Source organism: Piliocolobus tephrosceles, chromosome 6, assembly GCF_002776525.5.
Source record: "Piliocolobus tephrosceles isolate RC106 chromosome 6, ASM277652v3, whole genome shotgun sequence".
NCBI classification, from domain to species: Eukaryota; Metazoa; Chordata; class Mammalia; order Primates; family Cercopithecidae; genus Piliocolobus; species Piliocolobus tephrosceles.
The window spans coordinates 43,585,145-43,610,199 of record NC_045439.1 but is presented as its reverse complement, the minus strand read 5'-3'; the positions used below and the strand labels follow the sequence as shown (position 1 = coordinate 43,610,199).

At 38.0% G+C, this 25,055-nt stretch overlaps 1 protein-coding gene across 2 annotated transcripts in view; it reads right to left on the bottom strand.

The window, feature by feature from the left end:
- KCNH5 (potassium voltage-gated channel subfamily H member 5) overlaps nucleotides 1-23,184 on the bottom strand; it is a 952,486-nt gene extending 929,302 nt beyond the window's left edge. For both annotated transcript variants that reach the window (XM_031935711.1, XM_031935710.1), the window contains exon 1: nucleotides 22,846-23,184. In XM_031935711.1, the coding sequence (XP_031791571.1) occupies nucleotides 22,846-22,918 (73 nt within the window). In that variant the 5' untranslated portion in view covers nucleotides 22,919-23,184. The remainder of the gene's footprint in view (nucleotides 1-22,845) is intronic.
- Between the last annotated feature and the right edge of the window lie 1,871 nt (nucleotides 23,185-25,055).

Genomic DNA, 25,055 nt, shown 5'->3' with positions numbered 1-25,055 from the left:
AAAAACAAGAAATGGGGAAAGGATTCCCTATTTAATAAATGGTGCTGGGAAAATTGGCTAGCCATAAGTAGAAAGCTGAAACTGGATCCTTTCCTTACTCCTTATACGAAGATTAATTCAAGATGGATTAGAGACTTAAATGTTAGACCTAATACCATAAAAACCCTAGAAGAAAATCTAGGTAGTACCATTCAGGACATAGGCATGGGCAAGGACTTCATGTCTAAAACACCAAAAGCAACGGCAGCAAAAGCCAAAATTGACAAGTGGGATCTAATTAAACTAAAGAGCTTCTGCACAGCAAAAGAAACTACCATCAGAGTGAACAGGCAACCTACAGAATGGGAGAAAATTTTTGCAATCTACTCATCTGACAAAGGGCTCATTTCCAGAATCTACAAAGAACTCAAACAAATATACAAGAAAAAAACAAACAACCCCATCAAAAAGTGGGGAAAGGATATGAATAGACATTTCTCAAAAGAAGACATTCATACAGCCAACAGACACATGAAAAAATGCTCATCATCACTGGCCATCAGAGAAATGCAAATCAAAACCACAATGAGATACCATCTCACACCAGTTAGAATGGCAATCATTAAAAAATCAGGAAACAATAGGTGTTGGAGAGGATGTGGAGAAATAGGAACACTTTTACACTGTTGGTGGGATTGTAAACTAGTTCACCCATTATGGAAAACAGTATGGCAATTCCTCAAGGATCTAGAACTAGATGTACCATATGACCCAGCCATCCCACTACTGGGTATATACCCAAAGGATTATAAATTATGCTACTACAAAGACACATGCACACGTATGTTTATTGCGGCACTATTCACAATAGCAAAGACTTGGAATCAACCCAAATGTCCATCAGTGACAGACTGGATTAAGAAAATGTGGCACATATACACCATGGAATACTATGCAGCCATAAAAAAGGATGAGTTTGCATCCTTTGTAGGGACATGGATGCAGCTGGAAACCATCATTCTTAGCAAACTATCACAAGAAGAGAAAACCAAACACCGCATGTTCTCACTCATAGGTGGGAACTGAACAATGAGCTCACTTGGACTCGGGAAGGGGAACATCACACACTGGGGCCTATCATGGGGAGGGGGTAGGGGGGAGGGATTGCATTGGGGAGTTATACGTGATATAAATGATGAATTGATGGGTGCTGACGAGTTGATGGGTGCAGCACACCAACATGGCACATGTATACATATGTAACAAACCTGCACGTTATGCACATGTACCCTAGAACTTGAAGTATAATAAAAAATAAAAAATAAAAAAAAGAAGACACCAAATAATTAAACTAATGTTATATCTCAGTGAACTAGAAAAAGAACAAACTAAGCCCAAAGTTAGTGGAAGGAAGGAAATAATAAAGATTTGAGCAGAAATAAATGAAATAGAGACTAGAAAAGCAATTTTAAAAGGTCAGTGAAACTACAAGTTGGTTTTTTGAAAAGATAAACAAAATTGACAAACCTTTAGCTTACTAAGAAAAGAGAGAGAAGACCAAAAAAAAAAAATCAGAAATCAAAGAGGAGACATTACAACTGATACCACAGAAATACAAAGGATCATAAGATACTATTATGAACAATTAAATCCAACAAACTGGCTAATCTTGAAGAAATAAACAATTTCCTAGACACGTAGAGCCTACCAAGACTAAATCATGAAGAAAAAGAAAATCTGAATAGACAAATAATGAGATTAATCGCTAACAAAAATTCTCCCATCAAAGAAAAGCCCAGAACCTTATACTTTCACTGCTTACTAATTCAATCTTTCTCAAACTCTTCAAAAAAATTAAAAAGGAGAGAAAACTTTCAAATTCATTTTAGGAGGCCAGCATTACCCTGATACCAGACAAGGACACTATGAAAAGAGAAAATTATCCGCCAATATCCCTGAAGAACATAGATGCAAAAATCCTCGATAAAAATATTTTCAAACCAAATTCAATAACACAGAGAAGGATAATTCACCATGATCAAGTGGTATTTATTCCTGAAATGCAAGGACTGTTCAAACATGCAAATCAATAACTATGATAGACCACATTAACAGAATGAAGGACAAAAACCGTAATATCAATTCAATAGATTCAGAAAAGGCATTTGAAAAATTCCACATTGTTTCATGATTAAAAGCTATCAACATATTAGGTACAGAAGGTATGTACCTCAGCATAATAAAGGCCATAATAAGCTCTAACATCATACTCAATGGTACAAAGTTGAAAGATTTTCCTCTAAAATCGGGAACAAGAAAAGGATCCCATTCTTACCACTTCTACTCAATTTCTAGGTGAAGTCCTAGCCAGAGCAACTAGAAAGAGAAAGGAAATAAAGCCTTCCAAGTAGGAAATAAAGAGGTTAAATTGTCTCTGTTTGCAGACAGTATGATCTTATATGTAGAAAAAAACAAAGACTCAACGAAAAAACTGTTAGAACAAATAAACAAGTTCAGTAAAGTTGTAGGATATGAAATCAACACATGAAAAGCATTTCTATAACAACAAACTATCCAAAAAAGCAATCAAGAAAACAATACCATTTACAATAGTAACCAAAAAATAAAATAAAATAAAATAAACAGTACTTAGGAATAAATTTAACCAAGAAGGTGAAAGATCTATATGCTGGAAACTATAAAACATAGATAAAAGAAACTGAAGACACAAATAAATGGAAATATATCCTGTGTTCATGGACTGGAAGAATTAATATTGTTAAAAAGTTCATACAACCCAGGCTGGGCACGGTGGCTCAAGCCTGTAATCCCAGCACTTTGGGAGGCCAAGACGGGTGGATCACGAGGTCAGGAGATCGAGACCATCCTGGCTAACACGGTGAAATCCCATCTCTACTAAAAAAAAAAATACAAAAAACTAGCCGGGTGAGGTGGCGGGTGCTACTCAGGAGGCTGAGGCAGGAGAATGGCCTAAACCTGGGAGGCGGAGCTTGCAGTGAGCTGAGATCCGGCCACTGCACTCTAGCCTGGGCGACAGAGCGAGACTCTGTCTCAAAAAAAAAAAAAAAAAAAAAAGTTCATACAACCCAAAGCAATCCACAGATTCAATGTAATTCCAATCAAAACCCCAAAGACATGTTTCACAGAAGTAGAAAATAAAAATCCTGAAGTTTATCCGGAATCACAAAAGACCCCAATAGCCAAAGCAATTTTGAACAAAAAGAACAAAGCCAGCGAGTCATCATACTACCAGATATCAAAATATACTACAAAGCTATAGTATAAAAGCACGGTACTGGCATAAAAATAGACACATAGACAAATAAAACATAATAGAGAGCCTGGAAATAAAACCACACATTTATAATCCATTGATTTTCAGCAAAGATACCAAAAACATACAATGAGAAAAAGGCAATCTCTTCAATAAAGAATGTTGGTAAAACTGGATATCCCACATCAGAAGAATAAAATTAGACACTCATCTCACACCATATATTCATTCAAATTAACTCAAAATGGATTGAAGACTTCAACATCAAACCTGAAACTATAAAACTGCTAGAAGAAAACATAGAAGGAAAGCTGCAGGACATTGGTCTGGACAAAGATTTTTTGGATATGACTTCAATAGCACAGATAACTAAAGCAGAAATTAACAAATGAAATTACATAACAAATGAAATTAAAAAGCTGTACAGCAAAGGAAACAATCAACAGAGTGAAGAGACAACCTATAGAGTAATAAAATATATCTATAAACCAAACACATAAGGGGTTAATATGCAAAATATATAAGAAACTCAAACAACTTGATAGTAAGAAAACAAATAACCAGATTAAAACACGGGCAAAGGACACGAATAGACATTCCTCAAAAGACAATATGCAAAGAGCTAACAGTTACATGAAAGAAAGCTTAACATCACTAATCATCAGGGAAATGCAAATTAAAACCACAATAAGATGTTACCTTATACCTCCTGTAATGGCTATTATCAAAAAGACAAAAGATAACAACTGACCAAGATGCCAAGAAACAGGAACTCTTATACACTGTTGGTGGGAATATAAGTTAGTACAATCATTATAGAAAACAGAATGGAGGTTCCTCAAAAAATTAAAAATAGAACCACCAGATGATCCAGCAATTCCACAACTGGGTATATAGCCAAAGGAAATTAAATCGGTATGTCAAAGGGCTATCTGCATGCTCATGTTTATTGCTCCACTATTTACAGTAGCCAAGATACAGAATCAACCGAAGTACCAATCAACAGATGATTTAATAAAGAAAAGTGGTATATATGCCTAATGGAATATTATACACCCTTTGTGAAGAAAAAAGTATTGTCATTTGTGACAACATGGATGAACCCGGAGGACATTATTTTATGCGAAATAAGTCAGACATAGAAAGATAAACACCATATGATCTTCCTTACATGTGCAATGTAAAAGTCAAACTCATAGAAACAGAGAAAAATGGTGGCTACCAAAGGCTGAAGGGTGGAGACACTGGGGAGATGTTGGTCAAAGGTCACAAAATTTCAGTAGGACAGAAAGAGTAAGTTTGAGTGATCTACCATATATCAGGTTAACTACCGTTGATAGCAATATATTGCATATTTGAAAATCTCTAAGGGAGACTTTAAGTGTTCTCACTGCAAAAAAAAAAAAAAAGAAGAAGAAGTGACAAGTGAGGCAATGAATATATGAAATAGCTTGACTTAGCCATTCCACAATGTAGACATATATCAAAGCATTATGTTTCCTAGACTATGTTTTTAAAAACTTCAAGTTAGTTTGAAAAAAAAAAAAAAAACTCTGAGTTGTTAGGTCTGATTGACTATGTGAGCAAATACTTTAGGTATACCTGGCAAATACTTGAATTGTCCATATTCTATATTATTGATTAAAATGTAGATATTTTGAAAAATCATACTGAAGAGAAAGGCAGTCTTGTTGTATACTATAAACATATTCAATTTTTACCTGTTGACTTTTTAAAACAATTTAAGAAAAGCATTGCAATATACTTATTATTTATTGGTTGAAGGAATTGCTAGTATTCTAGGAAAAAGGATCCCACAGGCTTAAAAAAGAAAGACTGTAAACATTAAAGGGTCTGCTGATCTAACAAATAGTGTTTTTAAAACTTTTTTTTATTAAAGCTCATAGTAAGAAATAATTTTATTTATTTATTTATTTATTTATTTATTTATTTATTTATTTATTTATTTATTTTGAGATGGAGTCTCGCCCTATCGCCCAGGCTGGAGTGCAGTGGTGCGAGCTCAGCTCACTGCAAGCTCCACCTCCTGGATTCACGCCATTCTCCTGCCTCAGCCTCCCTAGTAACTGGGACTACAGGCACCTGCCACCACGCCCGGCTAATTTTTTTGCATTTTTTTAGTGGAGACGGGGTTTCATCGTGTTACCCAGGATGGTCTCGATCTCCTGACCTCATGATCCGCCCGCCTTGGTCTCCCAAAGTGCTGGGATTACAGGCGTGAACCACCGCGCGTGGCCAGAAATAATTTTTACATAATGACTCAAGTGGATATACATACGTGCAGACATGTACATACACAATACACAATTGAAAAAATTTCTCAGACTACATTTACTCACTACATGAGATGCACTCTACAATTTCTAACCTATTTCAATTTTGGGCGCATTAATCAAGACCTGTTAAATCAATTCCATAGCCCAATGAAGGGGTGTACCTTAGGATTTTAAAAGCATGATTTAAACAACCCTGCAAAGGCTTTACAAACCTCTCTCTCTTATAAACAGACTAGTTTTCAAGACACGTGTTAGGATTTGGATCATTCTAACTATTTCATATTAACTCTGCCATTAAAAAATTACCCTGCCCCCATGATACCATTTTCAATAGCTCTGCAATGGGAACATTCAGACTCCAGCTCAGCAGGGTCCAGCTATCACCACCCATTTGTTAATAAATTATTCCACTTACACTTGAGTAACTCTGTGTAGTAACAAAATTAATAACAAAAGCAACCATTAGTGTAGCCCCTACTCTATGCTAGGTATTGGGCCTGATGTTGTACATGTTATCCCCAATTAGGAAAACTTTATTTCCTCTTTTACTGATCACTCATCACGCAATAAGTCACAGACTCACAAAGCCTAGATTCCCAAGGTCAGAAGTTGCAGCTAGAACACATGTTCCTTAAATTCTAATTCTTGGCTGAAATAATTGCAAATGTAAACTCTTCCTAAGTAGTCTAGGAAATTATGTCTCTTTTTTTGCTTTAGATGGAAAAGTAGGAAGACTAGGAATGAAGGAAAAGTCCTAAAGCAACTCGCTGCAGGGAGAACTAACTCTTCCTGTTAGACTGGAAGCAGAATTGTTTAAGGGAAGAACATAGAAGTCAGAATCAAAAGTAGATAATTAAGACTTTGCTTTTCTCTTCAATCCCATTTTTCAAACTATCTACATTTTAACCAATAATATAGAATATGGACAATTCAAGTATTTACCAGATATACCCTAAAGTATTTGCTCACATAGTCAATCAGACCTAACAACTAAGAGTGTTTTTCAAACCAACTTAAAATTTTTAAAAAGGTAGTCTAAGAAATATGCTCTCCATTCATCTTTATGCTTGAAGTTTAAGTCCAGTAACTGAAACCATCAAAGAGTTAAGTAACTGGACTGTGCTCACCAGGCTTTACCTCGAGGCTTTAATAATTGCATTTTAACTATATGCACTCTGAGTTTATGGCAGACAAACATGAAAACTGCTTTTACCATTTCTGAATGTTTTATAAAACCATAGTTGAGTAAAGTAGACGTGGTGCTAAGTCTACTGTATATGAGATGTTATCAAGTGGTAAACATTTATAACAATCAATATACCATAAGGAGCCCTGACCCAAATATTCTCCCAGAACTTGGATCCCTTCTCCATACCATCAAGTAAGTTTCTGTGAAAAAGCTGGAGAGTTTTAATTAGGCTACTGGGTGCCTGATATACAAACTGGTGACAGTAATGCCCACCATTCTGGGTAGTTATGGAAACTAAGCAAAGTAAGCAGTCTTTATAAACTATTAAAGCAAAAAGCGTTTATAAGCTATTATTATCAGGTGCAAGATTATGTTACTGAGTTGTATATGCAGAAGTATCTTGGTGTGTGTGTGGCGGGGGATATATGTATGCATGTAAGTGAAGAACCTAGAAAAACTAAACTGTTAAATATTGACCCTGCAAAAACCGAAACCTATAAAATTATATTTCTCACTGAGAACTAAACTACAGAATAAAATACTTGAGAAAAAGGAGAAATAAGAAGAGAGGGAGACAGATTTTTTAATCAAGGCTAAATTAGATAGAAATTGCTGAATATTAACTATCCAGAGGCTTCTTTTTGAAATTTCTCTATTTTTCACTGAAACACTCTCTATGTATATGAAATATTCAAATAACTGTTGCATTTCCCTGTAGTCACAAAAATTCTTATTTCAACAAATGAAAAATATATTATTAATAAATATTAAGAACAGAATAGCAAATTAATTATAATTGTTCCCGGGAAAATTTTACTTTCCTTTAGCTTTAAAACATGTTGGTGAAAAGAAATCTGATTACAGAGGAATAACTTCTTTGCAAAGCAAATGAGTTACAAATCTAGAAAGTGAGAGGGTCTAGAGGTTTTGGAAACATGATGCCTTTAAAGAAATTGCCCAGAATCTCAGTGACCATCACCCATTCTTATCGACCAATCTTGACAGGGAAACCAGTTCTGGTTTGTCCTCACAACTCTTAAAGAATCTTGAGCCATGAATTCTGGAAAATGGAACTTTCCTTGAGATCCAGTTTGTTTCCGTCCTTAAAGATGTTTACAAACATTTCAACTCCAAAGGGATCAAACACACAATATGGTCCTGTATGAGTTGCCTAAGAATCAGGGCATTATCCTCACCAGGAGGCAAGAATTTCAGAAGCTATAATTTCACATGTCAGCAGATTCTGGAATGCATCTACAAGGGTCTAAGACTTGAAAACAACTTGAATACAGACTTGAAAACAACTCATGATATTCATTCAAGACTATGCAGTATCCTATCAGAGGTGAACCTAAAATAAAACAAGCACTTTTTCTTCAAGGGTTAGAAAGTTAAAAACGAATCAAAGACCCTTAATTCCAAACGGTCCCCTAGGGATTATTACCAGTGTTTCTCAATCTTGACTGCACAGTTGAGTGGAGTGAAAGTTGAGGGAGATTGGAGGGGGCCACCTAGGAGTTATTTATCCCAGTCCCCACACCCCAAAGATTCTGTTTTAATTGGTCTTGAGTGGAACCTAGGCATCGATATTTATTGTTAAATCTTTCAGGTTCTTTCAATGTGCAGCCAGGGTGGAGAAGCACTAATCTAGTGCAATAATTCCTAAATGCTGGCAGCTGCAATAGAATCTCGTCACGAATGTCAAAAATAGAGATTGCGAAATTCTAATGCAGATGCTCTGAATTGACTCCCTCACAGGTGAATACAAAAATGCAGGCATAGAGGTAAGTCTCTCATGCTCAGCCAAGTCTGGCACACTTTGATCCAGTGCCTTGCTACTCAAAGTATGGACCAGCGTCACCTGGGAGTTTACTGGCAATATAGAACCTGGGACCCACCCCAGACCTTCTGAGTCAGACCTGCATTTTAACAAGATCCTCAGGTGACCCCAGAATGCACCCATCTTCTGCTTTTCCTTTCTTTTATGGATGGGAAAAAAGACCAGGAAAGTTTAAGGACTCGTACAATATAGGAAAAGAGTATCTAGTAGGGGAAAAAGACAGAACCAGGTCTCCCTGTCTAAGACTTTCTATTCTATCAGACTATATTTCTGAACTGCTGTCTAAGCTTTTGTTTCATTTTGTTTTAATATAAGGAGGCACTTCCTCTTTATAGAGCAATTTATTCGGAAAATAGGAAAATAATTACACTTAGGTTAATACTACTACATATTAATTCCTAAAGGTGATCATACACAAATCATGGGATCAACAATCCTGGCTGATAAAAAATTCTGGACAAAGGAAGGTTATATTCAGTCAATAAAGGCAATATAAGAGCATGTGGGATGTTTCCTCCCTTTCTACAGCAATTCCAGGAGAAAAAAAATATGTTTTCCTCTGAGCTGCTCCAATATGATTAGATTGGTTTTTGCTTGTTTTTATGAAAATCATATCCTTCTCAGATCCAGAAATCTCATGTACATTAAATCTCATGTACTGGTAGTGTGGAGGGGAAGGAAATGGGAGAAATCAAAGGATACAAGCTGGGAGTTATGTAGGATAAATAAGTCTAGGGATCTAATGCACCACATGAGGACTACAGTTACTAACATTGTACTTAATAATATTGTATTGTATGCTGAAAATTGGCTAAGAGAGATTTTAGCTCTTACCACACACAGACAAAAGGGTAAATATGGAAGATGATGAATGGGTTAATTTGCGGGACTGTATAATCATTTCACTATTTATATGTATATAAAACAATGTTATAGGCCTTAAATATATACAGTTTTTAAGAAGTGTAGAACAAAAGGGTGGAACACCTTTTTAGGGGGTTAAGCCTCTGGCTCCCTCTCCTTTTTACCTTTTTTATGCAAATTACCCCCAGAGAGAAGTATTTCAGAGGACTAGCAGTTTTTACGTATTTTAAGAAATGATAATAAGACACACAAACACATTTTAGAGTACTGGGGAAGAAAGAAAATGGAGTGGAGTCGAGAAGAAAAAGGACTTCACACACACAAAAAAACTTTCACTAATTTATAGATTCGCCAAGATCCAGAGCAGTGTGTGAAGAAAGTCAGCTGCATTTTCCCTCTGACTGTTTTCTTGTAGTTCTAACTTTGGAGAAGCACACCACCCGGAAACCATGGCTCTCGCTCTTAAAGCCCTCAAACCCTGGGACACAGAGCTCCTTCAACAGAAGCGAAGTACAGGCAAGACTAGAAACCCAGATGACGGCTATTTCAAGCTGCTCTTCCAGATCACTGGGGCTTCAGTGAGGAAGAATCAGTGCAGGCAGTCGCAGCTCCAGTTATCACCCCACCTTTCACAGTGCTCCCATTCAAAGAATACACATTCCAAAAATCAATGCCTAAGAAGGAAAATCTGAAGCAAAAGTGACCCAATAAAACCCATGTAGCAATCACTAACTTTTTCTAAAAGGAGTTGGTTGCAGAGGCCTTTTCAACAATGCTTACTGACAAATATTTATTATAAAGTTAGGTTTGGTTTGGGGTTTGGGTTTTATTCAAAAGTTTACTTAGTTTCTTATCCAAGTCAGTTTCTTATCAAAATCTGAAAATACATGTTTCTAATCCATAAGAATGACCAGACTGTCCAAGCTAATTACCTGGCTCCTTTCTGAACTCTGCAAGTAGAATGCAGAAATCACATCTGTACACACTTATATTGAGCTAAGCTGTCTTTGGCTGCATTCTTCTTTTCTTTGAGGGACTGAAAAGGGAGCTAGATGACAGTGATGATGCAGATGGTCTTTAGAGTTTCATTCCAAGCATGGCCTTCTTCCAGTTTTTCCCATCTCAAGGATATCTTCCCTACCTCCATCTGCACGCAGATGCTTGGGCCACAACCTTGGGAGTCATCCTTCACACCTCATCCATGTCGTCAAATTCATTACTAGATCTTAATAATTCTACCAACAAAACATATCTGATGCATCCATTTCTCTCCATCTCTACTACTACCATGCCAGGCCAGACCACCATCATATCTTGTCTGGACTATTGCACAGAGACCAGACAAGATATGTGGTCTCCCATCTTGCTCCTCCTCCCCTCAACCCTTACAGAAGTAGCTTTTGGGACCATGAGGTTTTTCCACTGCACGAGAAATAAAACACAAAATCTTTCCCCTGAATAGTCAGGCCCCTAACTGTCACTCACCCTTATCTCCTGGCTTTCTTCTGGTTTCACCCAAGGCAATCCAGCTGCGCTAGTCTGTAAGCTTCACAAACTTAACCATTTATTTTCTTTTTCTCCTTGGGAATGTTCACATGCTTTCCCTTTGCCTGAAATATTCTTCTTCCCACTTATCCTCTTGTTACATCTCACTTTAGGTATCAATTTAATACTACTTCCTTAGAAAGTCCTCCCAATTGGAATTAGATCCTGTTGCACATGATCATCACACCCTTCCCTTTTCATCCAAAATGCTTACCACAATTTGTAATTATCTATTTGATGTGGGCTTGGTGAATGCCTGCCTCCCCTACCAGACTCTGAGTTCCATGAGGCCAAGGACCATGTCTATTTGTTCATTGCTGTATACCCACAAATGTTTTATGACTATATCAAATAAAAAATTCTGATTCCTATTTAAAGTCATATAGTCAGTCAATACATAGTTATAAAGCAATGCTTAGACATTGTCAAGAATGTAGATAAGGACCACGGTAGGTATTTTTTTTTTTTTTTTCAAGGAATAGGCAATAAGTTTAATTAAAAAAAAAAAAAGGTGGGGGGGTGGGTGTTACAAAGCAGAAAGCAGATATTCCTGCACTTTGAATGGCATCTGGAAACTTGTAAATTTAAATTATACAGTCTGTAATGTTTTGGTTGTTTGTTGCTTTGAGATGGAGTCTTGCCCTGTCACCAGGCTGGAGTACAGTGGTGTGATCTTGGCTCACTGTAATCTCTGCCTCCTGGGTTCAAGTGATTCCCCTGCCTCAGTCTCCCGAGTAGCTGGGACTACAGGCACGCACAACCACACCTGGCTAATTTTTTGTATTTTAGTAGAGACGGGTTTTCACCATGTTGGCCAGTCTCGATCTCCTGACCTCGTGATCCGCCCGCCTCAGCCTTCCAAAGTACTGGGATTACAGGCATGAGCCACCACACCCAGCCTGTATTATTTTTTAAATGTGTCTTCTGGATGAATGATATCTATAGATCTATTTAAGTTTCATAGAACAGTAATAGTGGAAAAATCTGAAGCATATACAGCAATTGTATTTGGGTTAAACAAAATATTGGTACAGATGGCTAAACAAAAACATAATTTATATGTCATGCCCACATCCACAATGTTGATTTGTGGTATGTGCACTGCCCATTTCTATGTCAATGACAGAATCTAAGACTGGTGTCCTTCATATCCTTACAAAATACACCTATATCCTACTGTATCCTACAACAATCCTCTAGCAATATAGCAAATGTGCAGACATACTTTGTACCTTCCACAATGACACTAATTATTACTCAATAATATTGGCAACATTAAGCAGACCATCACTGTAGGAGTTTAAAATATGCAAAAATGTCTGTTAATTTATTCAAACTTGTTCAGCTGTCATCAAAGATAAAAATATGCTTCCACTTTCTATCTCCTTCACGATCAAAGGTACATTTTTAAGTTTCTGTGTTTCTTTGATGGCATTAACTTCATTTTTTCATCCAGCCAAAGTGGTTCAAAATGCATGAGATACTTTAACATATATTTCTGAAATTCCAGTGGTAGGAATAATAGCAACTTTGTTATTAAAAAAGATTTTTCCACAAAATGTTTAACAATTCAACTTTTCTACTTTTAATAGCTGGTGTTTTGTTCATGAAAAAAATGACTTTCTAAAATGTAAACTGGTCAGAATCATTAGAAGCAAAATCTAATTGCAATAATGACCTATTTGATGCATAGCCTCATAATACAACAGAAAACTTTCACCCTGATATAATGATAACATTTCACTAAATTTTATTGCAACGAAATTTCTTAAAATACCTGAAGCCATAAGACTTATGCTAGTTACATAATCTTGGGGAATAAAAGCTAAATCAGTCAAGATATATTTATAAGAGGAACAAAAGTATATATTTAATGTTTAAGCATCATTTTAAATCCTACAAATAAAGATTTTTGCAAATGGACTGCATCTTTTCTGAGGAGATTACGTATTTTCTTTGAAGTTACGTTTTAATGACAATTAAACACTAATGGCAAGATAAATGATGAAAAACCTCAGTTAAAAAGCTGGTCCAACTTGCACACATGATAGAAAAACAGAGGAGGCTTTTCTGAATGCATTCACAATCCAATTAATTTTCTAAAGCTTTCTCTTATATGTGTTTAAATTTCTACTCTCTATGCAACGGAGCTATTTGTTCAAGAAAAAGATACAGAGCTACAAATTCAATTCATCTCTCTCCTTTGGCCGGATTTCACTAGGCTGGTTAAAAGAAGAGGCTGATGTTTCTGCTTTATTTCTCAGTTTGTCCAAGAATTATCAGGTATTGAAGTAAACAGAACTGATACCTCTTTTGCTCTGGGCAGTCGGTTTTTGTTTGGGGCGGGGATGGACAGGGGTGGGGTGTTTGCTTGGTTTTGGTATTCTCTCCAAAGTAAGCCCTCAGTAAACTGAACTCAAAAGCTTTTAAGCTCAGATCCACCAGTTTCTGCTGGGAAATTCTTGACTACTTAATTTCTTGCTTTCTTCAGGTTAAAAAAAAAAATCTCCCCTACCTTACCTTGTCTAAAGAAAACATTAAAAAGTGAATAGGTAGTAAGTCCTCACTGAGATGAGGCAGTGGGAGATCCACTACAACTGTGGCTTCACCACATCTTCTCAGCAACCCTGAAAGGTGGATGTCCTCATTCTGGAGAGCCTCAGTGTGTCACCAGGAGTAAGGGCTAGACAGGAAACTGTGTTGTCAAGAACTCACCACCTTTGCTCTTTCCATCCTGGCACTGTGCCTGAGAGCACAGTGGACAACACTGTTCTGTGAGCCTTGGAAATACCCTCACAGAGTTCCAGGAAGATTACCAGTTACCTTGATAATGGTTGCTCTAGTAGAGACAGAAGTTGCTTTAGGAATGAGCAAGGAGAATATATCACGCATTTCATTCCTCCCTCTTGGAGACCTCTTGTTTCTGAGCTCAGTGAATGAGGCAACTCTTTCCTTCTGACCTGTAATTCTTTCTTTGGTCCATCACAGTTAGAGACACTGGCTGTGTGTGATGTCAGTTATGGACATGCTTCATGCCTTAAGATGAGTCAGTGTAGTAAATGGGCATGAATTAACTTACTCTGTACCAGCACTTACAGGAGACACAAACGAAAGCTAAGGATTGATAATCTAGTTGGAAAGTAAGACTAATGTTATACTGAATGGAAAGTCAAAGATGACCCTAACACTTCTAGAGTAAAAAACAAAAATACTAAAGACACTTTGAATAGAAATGGGGAGATAAAAAAAAAAAAAAAAAAAAAGTCAATCTGGAGCCAAAAGCAAATAAATTCTATTCTACCCACACTGAGTTTTAGATGACTTTTGAGTAGTACAAGAAGAGAAATCCTGTATACCTTTGGAAACATAGACCTGGGGCACAGAGAAGATAAAGTTTAAATTATGGCAGAAGACAAACTTTCCCTGAAAAGTAGGATGGAGATGCAAGAAAGAAAGTTGAAGGGAGAACTTGTGTGACTACTCAACTCATTCTTTAGGAAGGAAAAGGAGAGGAGGGAGGAGGAGAGGAACAAAAAGGGAAGCCAGTAGAAAGGGCAGCAGGGCGTGTAAGCTCATGACAGCTATAAGAGGAATGATGGAGAGGATAGGGGAGTTTCAAACCCTGCAAAGTAAAAAAAAAAAATATGCACCAAGAAAAGGTCTTAAGATTTGCAAGAATGCTCACTTGTAATTTTCTAGGAATTTTCATCATTATGGAGTAGACAGAAATTAGTTGAAAAGAGGTGCAGAAGGAAATGGTGACTAAGAATTAAAAACATCAACTATAGATAGTGCAAACATTTAAACAACTAAGTGATAATAATAACTAATGGCATGATGTAATGGTTATTACGTGCCAGGCACCGTTCTCCGTACTTACATGTATTGCCTAACTTAATCTTCACTCTAACCCCATAAACTAGGTACTATTATTACTTGTATTTTATAGATAAGGAAACTAGGTACAGGGAAGTTAAGTCACCGAGCTAGTAAGTATCAGAGCCAGGACTCTAATGCAGGCCTCTAGAACCTAATAAATATGTACATGCCCTCCACAGAAAAACAGGAGAAACATTGTTTTTGTCATTGTGTTCATTATGAATCCCTAGTGCTAGATCCCTGCCTAGCACATAGTAGGTACTCAATAAAATTTTGTTGCATTAATGGATAATTAACTAGAAAGGGCATGAGAGCCAAGCAAAAGGATCAGCATTGTATTTCAGAGCCTTTATTCTGAGACTCTTTAACCCCCACTGAGGAACTCCTCTATTTTTTCAATGCTGTAAATATATAAAAATAAACTCATTGTTCTATAATTTGCCCCCAAATTTAAAAAATAAAATAAATGCCAGCAGATCAAAAAGGGTTTACAGAAAAGATCAGGACAAAGATTAACTTTTCCCCTGAATCCAAGTGAGTTGTTCCATTTTCAGTTAAATATGGAAACCTGAGGCTGGTCCTGCAGTCTCTAAAAATCTAAAAGTCATTTTCCTCTTCTACTGGATACTGCACACGGCTGTAAGCTGCTCCCCAAGGCAAAACTCACTCAGAAGGTACTTAAGTAGGTAAGGATTGATTCCCAGGGATAAAACTCACCATCAATAAGTCCTAACTGCAAAGTTGTTAAAATAATTTAGTTAGAATCTACAAATTTTTAAGCAGTTCTTTCTGGTATAAAATAGTCCAGCTTTCAAGCTCTTGACGATTAAAACAAAAATGTTAGAAAATATTTCAGTCGTACCTCAATTTGGAATAGGAAATGAACATGAGATCCGTTTCATATTCCTTTCTCATCCTCTCTGAAGTACCATCTGATTTGCTCTATGCAGTGTGGTTTCTGTTTTCAGATATATGCATTGATTAACTAAATAGTTAAACTATGTAATTACTTATTCAAGCTCACTTACTAGATTTAATCAGCATTGGCTTGGGGAAAGAATTAATTATGGTCTTTGTTACTTTAGGAGACAAAAATCAAAAAAGCATTTATTCAACGCATACTTACTGCTATGTGCTCTGCACAGTAGAGAACATAAATGTCTTTTTAAGATACTACCCATATCCTCAAGGAGCTTAGTTCATGTACCAAAATTTTCATGACTTCCCAATTATATGTCCTTACATCTACAAACTGTTATGATTTTGCACATAAGCTTAGATCTCAAATTGTGTATCTTTTGAAGTCCACATGACTTTGCACTTAATAGTTATATTTCTGTAATGGAACCAGACCCAAAGAGAGAGATTAATCTATTTTTGGTAAAATTTCAAATAGCTTTCTAACCACACTTTCTTTCTAAATTACTGTGCTCATTAATTTTTCTCTTTTTCCCTTTGGCAACTTAATATATCACAAAACTACTATCTAGAATTTATATAAGTAAGTCTCTTTACTAGGTAATAGTATCCACATATAACCAAATACTAAAATGATGTCTAAAATACACACTGATTTATGTCACAATAGTTATTACTGCCTCCATTTGATCAAATATATTTCAAGACTCAGCCTTTCTAATATATTAGCTACTATAGTATATAAAATAGGAATATTTAAATGATTCTTTTTAATTATCTTTAAATGATGAAAAGGATTCATGTCATGTATTATTAAGCTAGGCTATTTAGTGAAAAATGCTGAGGATTTTTTTAAAATTCTGCTTTGCTATTGGTAAAAGAACTCGTTTCATAAATGTCCATTGTCTGGAATACATCAACACTACTTTCTTTGACCTCAATTTCCACAACAATAATTGCCACTGGTTTTGGGTTGTGATGTTATTCATGTTTATCTGATTCACAACACATCTCTTTTATTTATAAAAGTATTTTAAGGCACATTTCAATTTTTCCCATTAAAACCAATTTTGTATGGAACATTTCAAAGTATGTCTCGATATATGACTTCTAACCCTACTAAAAAGAAAAAAGAATTGCCTTAAACCGAAATTCAGATTTACTAAGAGGAAACAAAATCTCTTAAAACAGTCTATCCCCAATCCTGTCTTTTGAAGTTTAATAATTTGAAGAACTTTGAAAATATTACTTAATAATTTTAAATAATTTAGCTTTGTATTTAATTTTTAAAATTTAGGTAAAAATAAAATACTAGGATTACATAACATCCTGAGGAAGTAACTATAAATCTTTAAACTATCTTTTGATAAAATTAAAGCACTGTTATGAACTGATTCTATTTCACCAATTCAATATAAATTATATAAAGATGTCTCATAGAGAAAAATTCTGTTGAAGTGGGAAATATGTAATCTTCTCAGTATGAAGCATTATATACAGGTCACTTTTCTGCAAGACTTTATATTTCATATACTATGTATATGAAATGCTGAAATTGTGTATTACAATAAAATTTTATCTGCTAAAGAAAATGCTCTATTGGTCTGCAATGTATTTAAATCCATTTCTTTACAGAAACAATTTTTATCAATATCACATTTGTGTAGTTATAAAATGTTGATCACTATCAACTAAAATAAATTCTAATAATTAATATAATAAATATTTTTTTCATTTAACTTTCCTGCATGTCTTTTATTTTAGATATTTTCTTCCAAGAGCACCAACTAACTACATTGACTCCCTCCCAGTCAAATTTTGGGGAGGACGAACAAGGTGGGTGAAGAGGGAGGAGGGAACAGAAAAAGAGAAAAATATTAACTACTTGGTTCACCTGTGACAGACCCCAGAGTGACCTCTTGTGGTAAATACTAACTACAGTACTTTGGTGAACAGTACAACCTTTTCCTAGGCTACACTCTGGAGAATGCAGAAGCATTGTTCCTCCAAGCTAAGAAACTCGGCTGTGACTCACAAGGAAAGAAAGAGATAAACACTGACTAAACTAAAGGGCTTCTTTAGGAAATCTACTCAGTCGCTATCAATTAAAATAATCATAACTACTCCCTTCTATTAAAAATAATGTTTATATGGTCCTTTTAGCAAGTCATTTACAAGGTGCCTAGGTAGATGGATTTCTTACACATCCTACTTCTGGAATCAAGCAAAAGATAGACAAAGAGGGTAATTTCTAGTGAAGATAACAGTATCTTAGAATAAGCAGCCCTCTATCAGCAATGTGCTGCATTTATTATATAACAGAGTGCGGGAATCTAATGCAAGGGACAATCTTGTGGCTTATGTATAAATATAATTTAGGAAGTGGTCAGTATAATTTCAACCTCTTTGATATTTTAAATGTTAAAGTGGTACATTATAAGACCTGAGTAAACCAATGCTTCAAAAACACTGTGTGGTTTTATCAATATTTCCTGAACAGTGTCTTAGATATTAAAGAAAACCTTTCAAGAAAAAGTGTCAGTAACTTTATAACAACAACCAAAATAAAGTCCATTTGTTTTCCATCATTTCTTTTAAATTGGCTAATTGTAAAAGTTATTATTCCTTTTTTGTTTTGTTTATAGATCACTAGTTCTGCTGGTTTCTTTTAAGACCTCAGTTTGTACAAATGTCAATTATAGCATGAAAATAATTTTGGACTTTTCTACAAGTAAGAGATAGCTGAGTGAAGAAAGTGCTTGTGCAACCTAGCTATCTCAAGCAGAATGAAAAATTGAGGATATCGAGCTTCTTCTCTTGAAAGGTAAGTGGTTCATAAAATACTGCCTTCTCTGTTTTCTTCTTTCCTGAACCCCTTTTCTTCCCCAAAAAGAAAAACATTTCTAGTTTTCCACAAAACTAAAATAAACTTCCAATTTGTCATAATGCTTAAAATATTAAATAATTAATTTCTAGTTAAAAGGTATTAATTTGTAGTTATAATTTTTCAAAATAGCAATCTAGTTTACTGTCACCCAAAGTAATCATTTCTGCCTATATGCTAAGGAATTGAAGACAACATATGAGTAAAATGTGCTGCCCAAAGACAAAATCAGGTTGAAGGTCTTTGAAATATTTTTTGTCTTTTGAATCTAAATTTTAACCTAAAAGTCCTAAAAACAGTTACTTTCTTCCAGATACTAAACCTCTACCCACAAGTTTACTGCTCCCTAGAACCCAATTTAGATTAACAGTTTGCATAAATAATTGAAATTTAAATAAAGGAAGGTATCCTAATAATGTTCTAGACACAAATCTAGTCTGTAAGCCCTTGGGGCAGGGTGCTTCTGGGAGACTTTGCTCAGCGGTAATGAACTCACCATATAGTCCTCTAAACCTTCCCTTACTAATGGCTTATTTTGATTGTAGTAGCCAAAAATTTGTCTAAACAGTCCTATAGCATTTATACTTTAACCTTTACAACTTCTTAGAGTAATAATGCTCTCTATGTTTACTAGAATCACATGCTAAGAATTATTATAATTCCTTTTGTCTAGAAATGATCTTTTAAAACTAAAAAGAAGAATTCCTTGCTTCTTTTGATATTTGGCTATAAAGTGTGTGTGTATCCATCCTACTCAACGGCCCTCATTATTTTATTTTATAGACTTTGAATCACCAGTAACAACTTGCAATGCTGGCTTATAACACACTGAATCAACTAAATAAGAAAAATAAAAATCCAATCTCAAGAGGCATGAAATAATAACATAGGTTACAGTTGCTACTCTGGAGTACGGAATACAACGCTGTTATTCTGGGAAACTGCATCTAAGGAATTTGGAACTTTATTAAGAAATCGTCAGGTATAAAAGTAATATTCAAATATGCCACACTTCTTGCTTTTTTGTTTCACATCATCAAAAAGTGTTCTGGTAAATTTGTAACTGGCTGAGATTTCAGTTCATTGGTGATATCCATGGACTAATAAATGTCTGACATTTTCTCTTTGTGTACATTTCCTTTTCATGTCCCATAATCTCTCTCTCTCCCCCACCCCACTCCTTTCTCTCTGCTGTGTGTTTTGTTTTGTTTTGTTTTGTTTTGTTTTGTTTTCTACATCGCTTATTTTGCTCCTTGTGTGCAAGAGAGAGAAAAAAAGAGTTAGATTGCTTCCTCTGTGTCTGTAGGGTGGTAGACATACTTTACAGACAAACCCCAAAATAAGAGAAGTAGGAAATTCCTCTTTTCAGTTTTCTGGGTGGATGCCTGACCGGCTGAGTATTTATCTATGTGGCTGTGTATTATCTGGGCGTCTCTCTATATGTATTTCTATGTTTGGCTGACTCTCACTATAAGATCTGACTTTTCATGAGAAGAAAATGATGTATCAGAAAGAGCTTTTCTTGGGGTTCAGTAAAAAAGACAAGGCCAGCCTCTGTTTCTTCAATTGTTAAATAGATTGGGAGTGCTGGGTTCTATTCTTTCTCTTCCGACTAAAGCTCTGCCAACAGTTCACTTTCAATGTTGTTAAGTTAGTGAATAATGAAAGCTTCAAAGAGACAAACCTGATCCATCTGTGAGAATCTTGAAGGGAAATTTCTAGTAGTCTCAATTAGACAAGTTCTCAGGATAAATTTTTCTATTTCTCTGCCAAATCATATAGAAATTACAACAACTGCGGGATATTCCCCCCGTGAATGTATAGACCAATTTAATACCATAATTCTCAATTTCTGAGGTTCTTCCTATAAAAGAGGTCCTGAGACTTTTCAGCATTTATCACACACACCTGCATATATACTCGCTACAAATATCTAACACACGTCAAACAGTTCAGGGTCTTTGCGTAGTGGTATTCAAAGTTAGCCATAGGCAATAAGAGGTGGCATTTAAGTGCCAAAACAGATAAATTTTCATTTGCACTTGGTATTATCCAGGAAAGAAACATTTAACCAATGAAATGATTATGAACATGAAGTGTAAAAAAGATAAAATGTTGAGTGGTAGATATAAAATGGAGGCAACAGACACAGACATTTCTAAGCCACCTATGGTAAATCTTCATTTCATAGTATATCTACAATTTTTTACAATTCAAAAAACTATCTCATAGTTTCATAGTCTGTATAAGAAGCTTCAACCAAAGTTGCTATATTAGTAAAGTTTAGTCAAGGGATTTTCACGTTCTTTCTCTTTATAATGCAGAACAATCATAAGCCTGCAGATTTTACTTTTTAAGACCTTCTCTGAAAAGTCCTCTCATAAACCAAATTGCGTGGAGTTGAAATAACCCAAGAGGATGAGAAAGCTGAAATAAGATTTATATACTTAACTAATTCCAATAACCCACACATTTCCCCCAAACTGTTTGAAGAGTAATATCCCCTTGTATTATAGGCTTAGTATAATATTAATACAAGAAGGTAATGTATAAGTATAAAAATTGCCTACCATTATGAATTTATATAACTAAAATATATTACAGGTATTTAAAAGAATACTAGGCCAGACCCTATTAGCTATTTTTTCCAACCCAAATACAACACTATTGCTTTAGACTTATGTTGTTTCAGGCATTGGCCAAAATGAAGAAATAAAGTTTAAAACCTCAAATTAAAAACAAATAACAAGTCAGATATTTGGGGAAAATACTTTGAGACACTTAAATACAGTTAGTCTCAAAATTAGAGGAAATATTTGCAAGCCTAGTCTTAAAAGAGTTTCTAATCTAAGAATTGGTATAATCTAATCTACCATTTAGGGAAAGCATTATTCATTTAATTATTTATCATTTCAGTGTGCCTCTGTCTTTCTGTGTGCCTCCGACCAGGCAGGGAGCCTCTTAAGAAGATGGGATGTGTATTAATTACCTTTTTTTAATTCCAAGAAACCACAGAGTGTCTATGATATAAGGCACCCAAATAAATATTGTTTCAATGAATGAACAAACAAGGCACTATGGAACTGCATAGAGTATTTCCATTGTTTTGTTCCAAGCTCTACTGTACTCCATATACAGAAATGTCTTTCTCATTATTCTCCAAGCAAGAGATCTCAAAATAACAGCCTCTGAAGGAAAAACTTTAAAAGATACTCAACATATCTTACTTATGAAGTTTAAAATTATACAAAAGAATTAAAAACAAGTAGAAAATGCAGATTTCAGTAAGATGCAAAGTTTATAAGGTCTTAAAATGTGGAAATATATAACCATTCCCATCCAGAAAATCTTGTAGGAAATGAATGTATAAATGGACGGTATTTTAAAGACACATTAAGGCGAGAAAACATTAACGTCAGTAGCAAGGTAGGATGGCATCTTTTTGATGTTTTTTTTCTAGTTGCATTAAAAGCACAATAGTTACCGTTTCACTTCTACGTTTCTCATGTTTAAGTCGAACGAAATATATAGACCAATGTACAGTGAAAAACATAGCAAGAAGAAACTTTAAACACCAATCTGTCCACAGTAATTGCCTTCCCATTTTTCAAGCACTGAACTCTTTTTTAGGTTCAACCTCAACTACTCTCCCCAGCACAAAGCACATTTCCCCGTGCCCATGAGGCCAAAAGCCTTTCCAGAGATTTAAATCTTGTTAAGTAGCCACTTTCGCAGCCATTTCCAACTTGAGGGAAACCTTTCCACTGAGATTAACTCAGAATTTGGTCCGTCCCTGCTGCTCACTTTGGGGGGAAATGTGGGAGAAGGAAGAACAAGAAAGATAGAAGCAAAACTCAACTCTATGCTCCAGATGTACCTACACCCTATCCAACCCCTTTCTTTCCTCCAGTTCTGGGCTCTGGACAGGTGGGAGGGGGTAAGTCTGTCTGGTAGGAAGGGGATGCAACTAACTTTCCTCCACCATGTCATTGCCACCCCACCCCACCCCAAATCCAGCCCAAGGGGTAACTGAAACCACCAGGTAAGGCTGCTTGCATCCCCCTCCCCCCTTGGAAGAGGGATGGGATGGAGAGGATGGGGGGCGCGTGTGGGCGGGATGGAGGTAGGGGTGTTCTGAACTATAACTCTCCTTACCACTGGAGCGCCTGACGATGTTCTCCAAAAATGTGTTCTGCGGTGCCACCAGCCCTCTCTTGCCCCCCGGCATCCTGGGTCTGGAGAGCAGCGGCCAGGATCCGCGGCGGGGGAGGGGGGGATGCAGGAAGAGAAGGTGGAGGAAGAGGAGGAAAAGGTGGAAGAGAAGATTGAGCCGAAAGAAGAGGGGGCGCGGCGGCGGCGACGGGGTCCCCTGACTGTATCTCCAGCCCGACCCGGATGAGCAGCTCTGGGGAGGAGGACCAGGCAGTTCATGGTAGTAGCGCTCCCCTGGCCGCCGCTGCCCAGACTGTGGCTGTGCCGCACACGGGGCTCTGGAACTGCAGGCTCCGCGGGGCACAGTGCGCCTGCGCCGCCCCCGCTGTCGCTGTCCCGCCGGTGCTGATGCTGAGGCTGCTGCTGAGGCTGCTACCGCGGCGGCGGGCGCCTGGGCGGGGGCTCGGCATCTCTCCCCCTGCTGGGGGAGTTCGAACTCAAGCCCACACTCTCCCAATTCCCCTCAGCTCAGGCCCAGACCCCTTCCCCGCGCCTTCGTCTCCCGGTCTCCTCGCCCACCCCCTCGCGCAGCGAGCTCCTGGCTGCCCAGCGCAGCCCAACTTCTGCTGGGCTGTGCGCCTGGTGGTTGCTCCTCTCCCCGGAGATCGAGGCAAGCGATCGCTGTCCAATCGGGCCGGTGAAATGGGAGAAACGGGTGCCAGGAGAGCAGTGGCCAGTCGGGAGGCTCACATCTCGGCGTCTCCCGCTCGGGTCCCGAATCCGGGCTGCTGGCGCGGACGCGGCTCCCGGGGCGGAGGTGCGGACAGGCTCCAGCCCCAGCCCCAGCCCCAGCCCCAGCCCCAGCCGAGGCTGAGAGACGGGCAGGGACTGGCTGGGCGGCGCGCGGGGACACAGAGCAGCCACCTGACGCTGCTACCGCCCCCCTCCGGGCTCCGGCGCCTGAAACCTTCGTGAACACTGGCGCTTTCCGCACCGCCCTTACCCCACCCCCGGAGCGGGAGCGCCAGCTCTGAAGTCCGAGCGCACATCCGGCGCCTGGAATGGCCCCTGCGACCCGCGCCGGGCTTGGCTTCTAGGGGAGCGTGGGGCCGCCCAGGGGAGTTTCCCCCAGGGCCGCTGAGTGCAGGAGGTGAGCCGCGAGCCCGCCACCGCTGCAAAGTTGCGGGAAAGGTCGCACTTGATGCGAAGAGTAGGGGAAGAGGGTGAATAATTCACACCCGAGAGAGGCGGAGTGAGGTGGGCAGCATTAGCGATGGAAAAACGGTAAAGGCTGTGGGGGCGAAGATGGGCCAGGGTGGGGCAGGGCAGGAATCACCTCTAACAAACCCAATTCCCAGGCGTTGAGAATGGACAGGAGCGGCACCTTTACAAACAGTCCAAAAGGCTGAATGTGTCACAGAGAAGGGAAAATGACATAAATGCGAAAGGGGCGGAGAGAGATGGAAAGGAAAGAGGAGCCCACGCTGAGGCACCTTTCTTGATCTAAGGCAGTGGTTCTCAAAGTGGCCTGGACTGGCAGCATCCGCAGCTGCACCACCTAAGAACTTGTTTAAAATGCAAATTACTGGATTCTACCCCAGAGTTAGGGAGCCAGGAACTCTGAGGATTGGGTTGACCCCTCTGTTTTAACAAGCCCTCCAGGTAAATATGATACATGTAAGGCTTCCTGTCTTCTCTGGGGGCTGCACCTGGGCCTGTCGAGAAAGGACGATTGTGTAAACAGGGTCAAAGAGTGGGGGACCAAAAGTGCACTGCCGTGGCGTCAGCGGTTGATGGTGGAGCGAAGTCTTGAGTGTTGAAGGCGAAAAGATAGTTGGATGGGTGCGTCCCCTTTTGCTAGAGTCAGAATGTGCTAGAGGAGAGGTAATTGCATTAGAAATTATCAAGGTCAGATTACCAGAAGCAGGGAGAATACCCAGGCAGGGGTGGAAGTACACATCTCAGCACCTGTCCCCTTTTGGAACCCCGTAGATTACTAATTACTGACCTCAAGACAGGATCTCTCTCTCTCTCTCTCTCTGCCCCCCTCCCTCCCCTGTCTCTCTCCTCTCTCCCCCTTTCCCTCTCTCTCCTCTCTTCTCCTCTCTCTCCCCCCTCCCCTCTCCCCCTCCCCTCTCTCCCACCTCACCTCTCTCCCCCCTCCCCTCTCTTCCCCTTCTCCTCTCCCCTCTCCCCCTCCCCCCTCTCTCCCC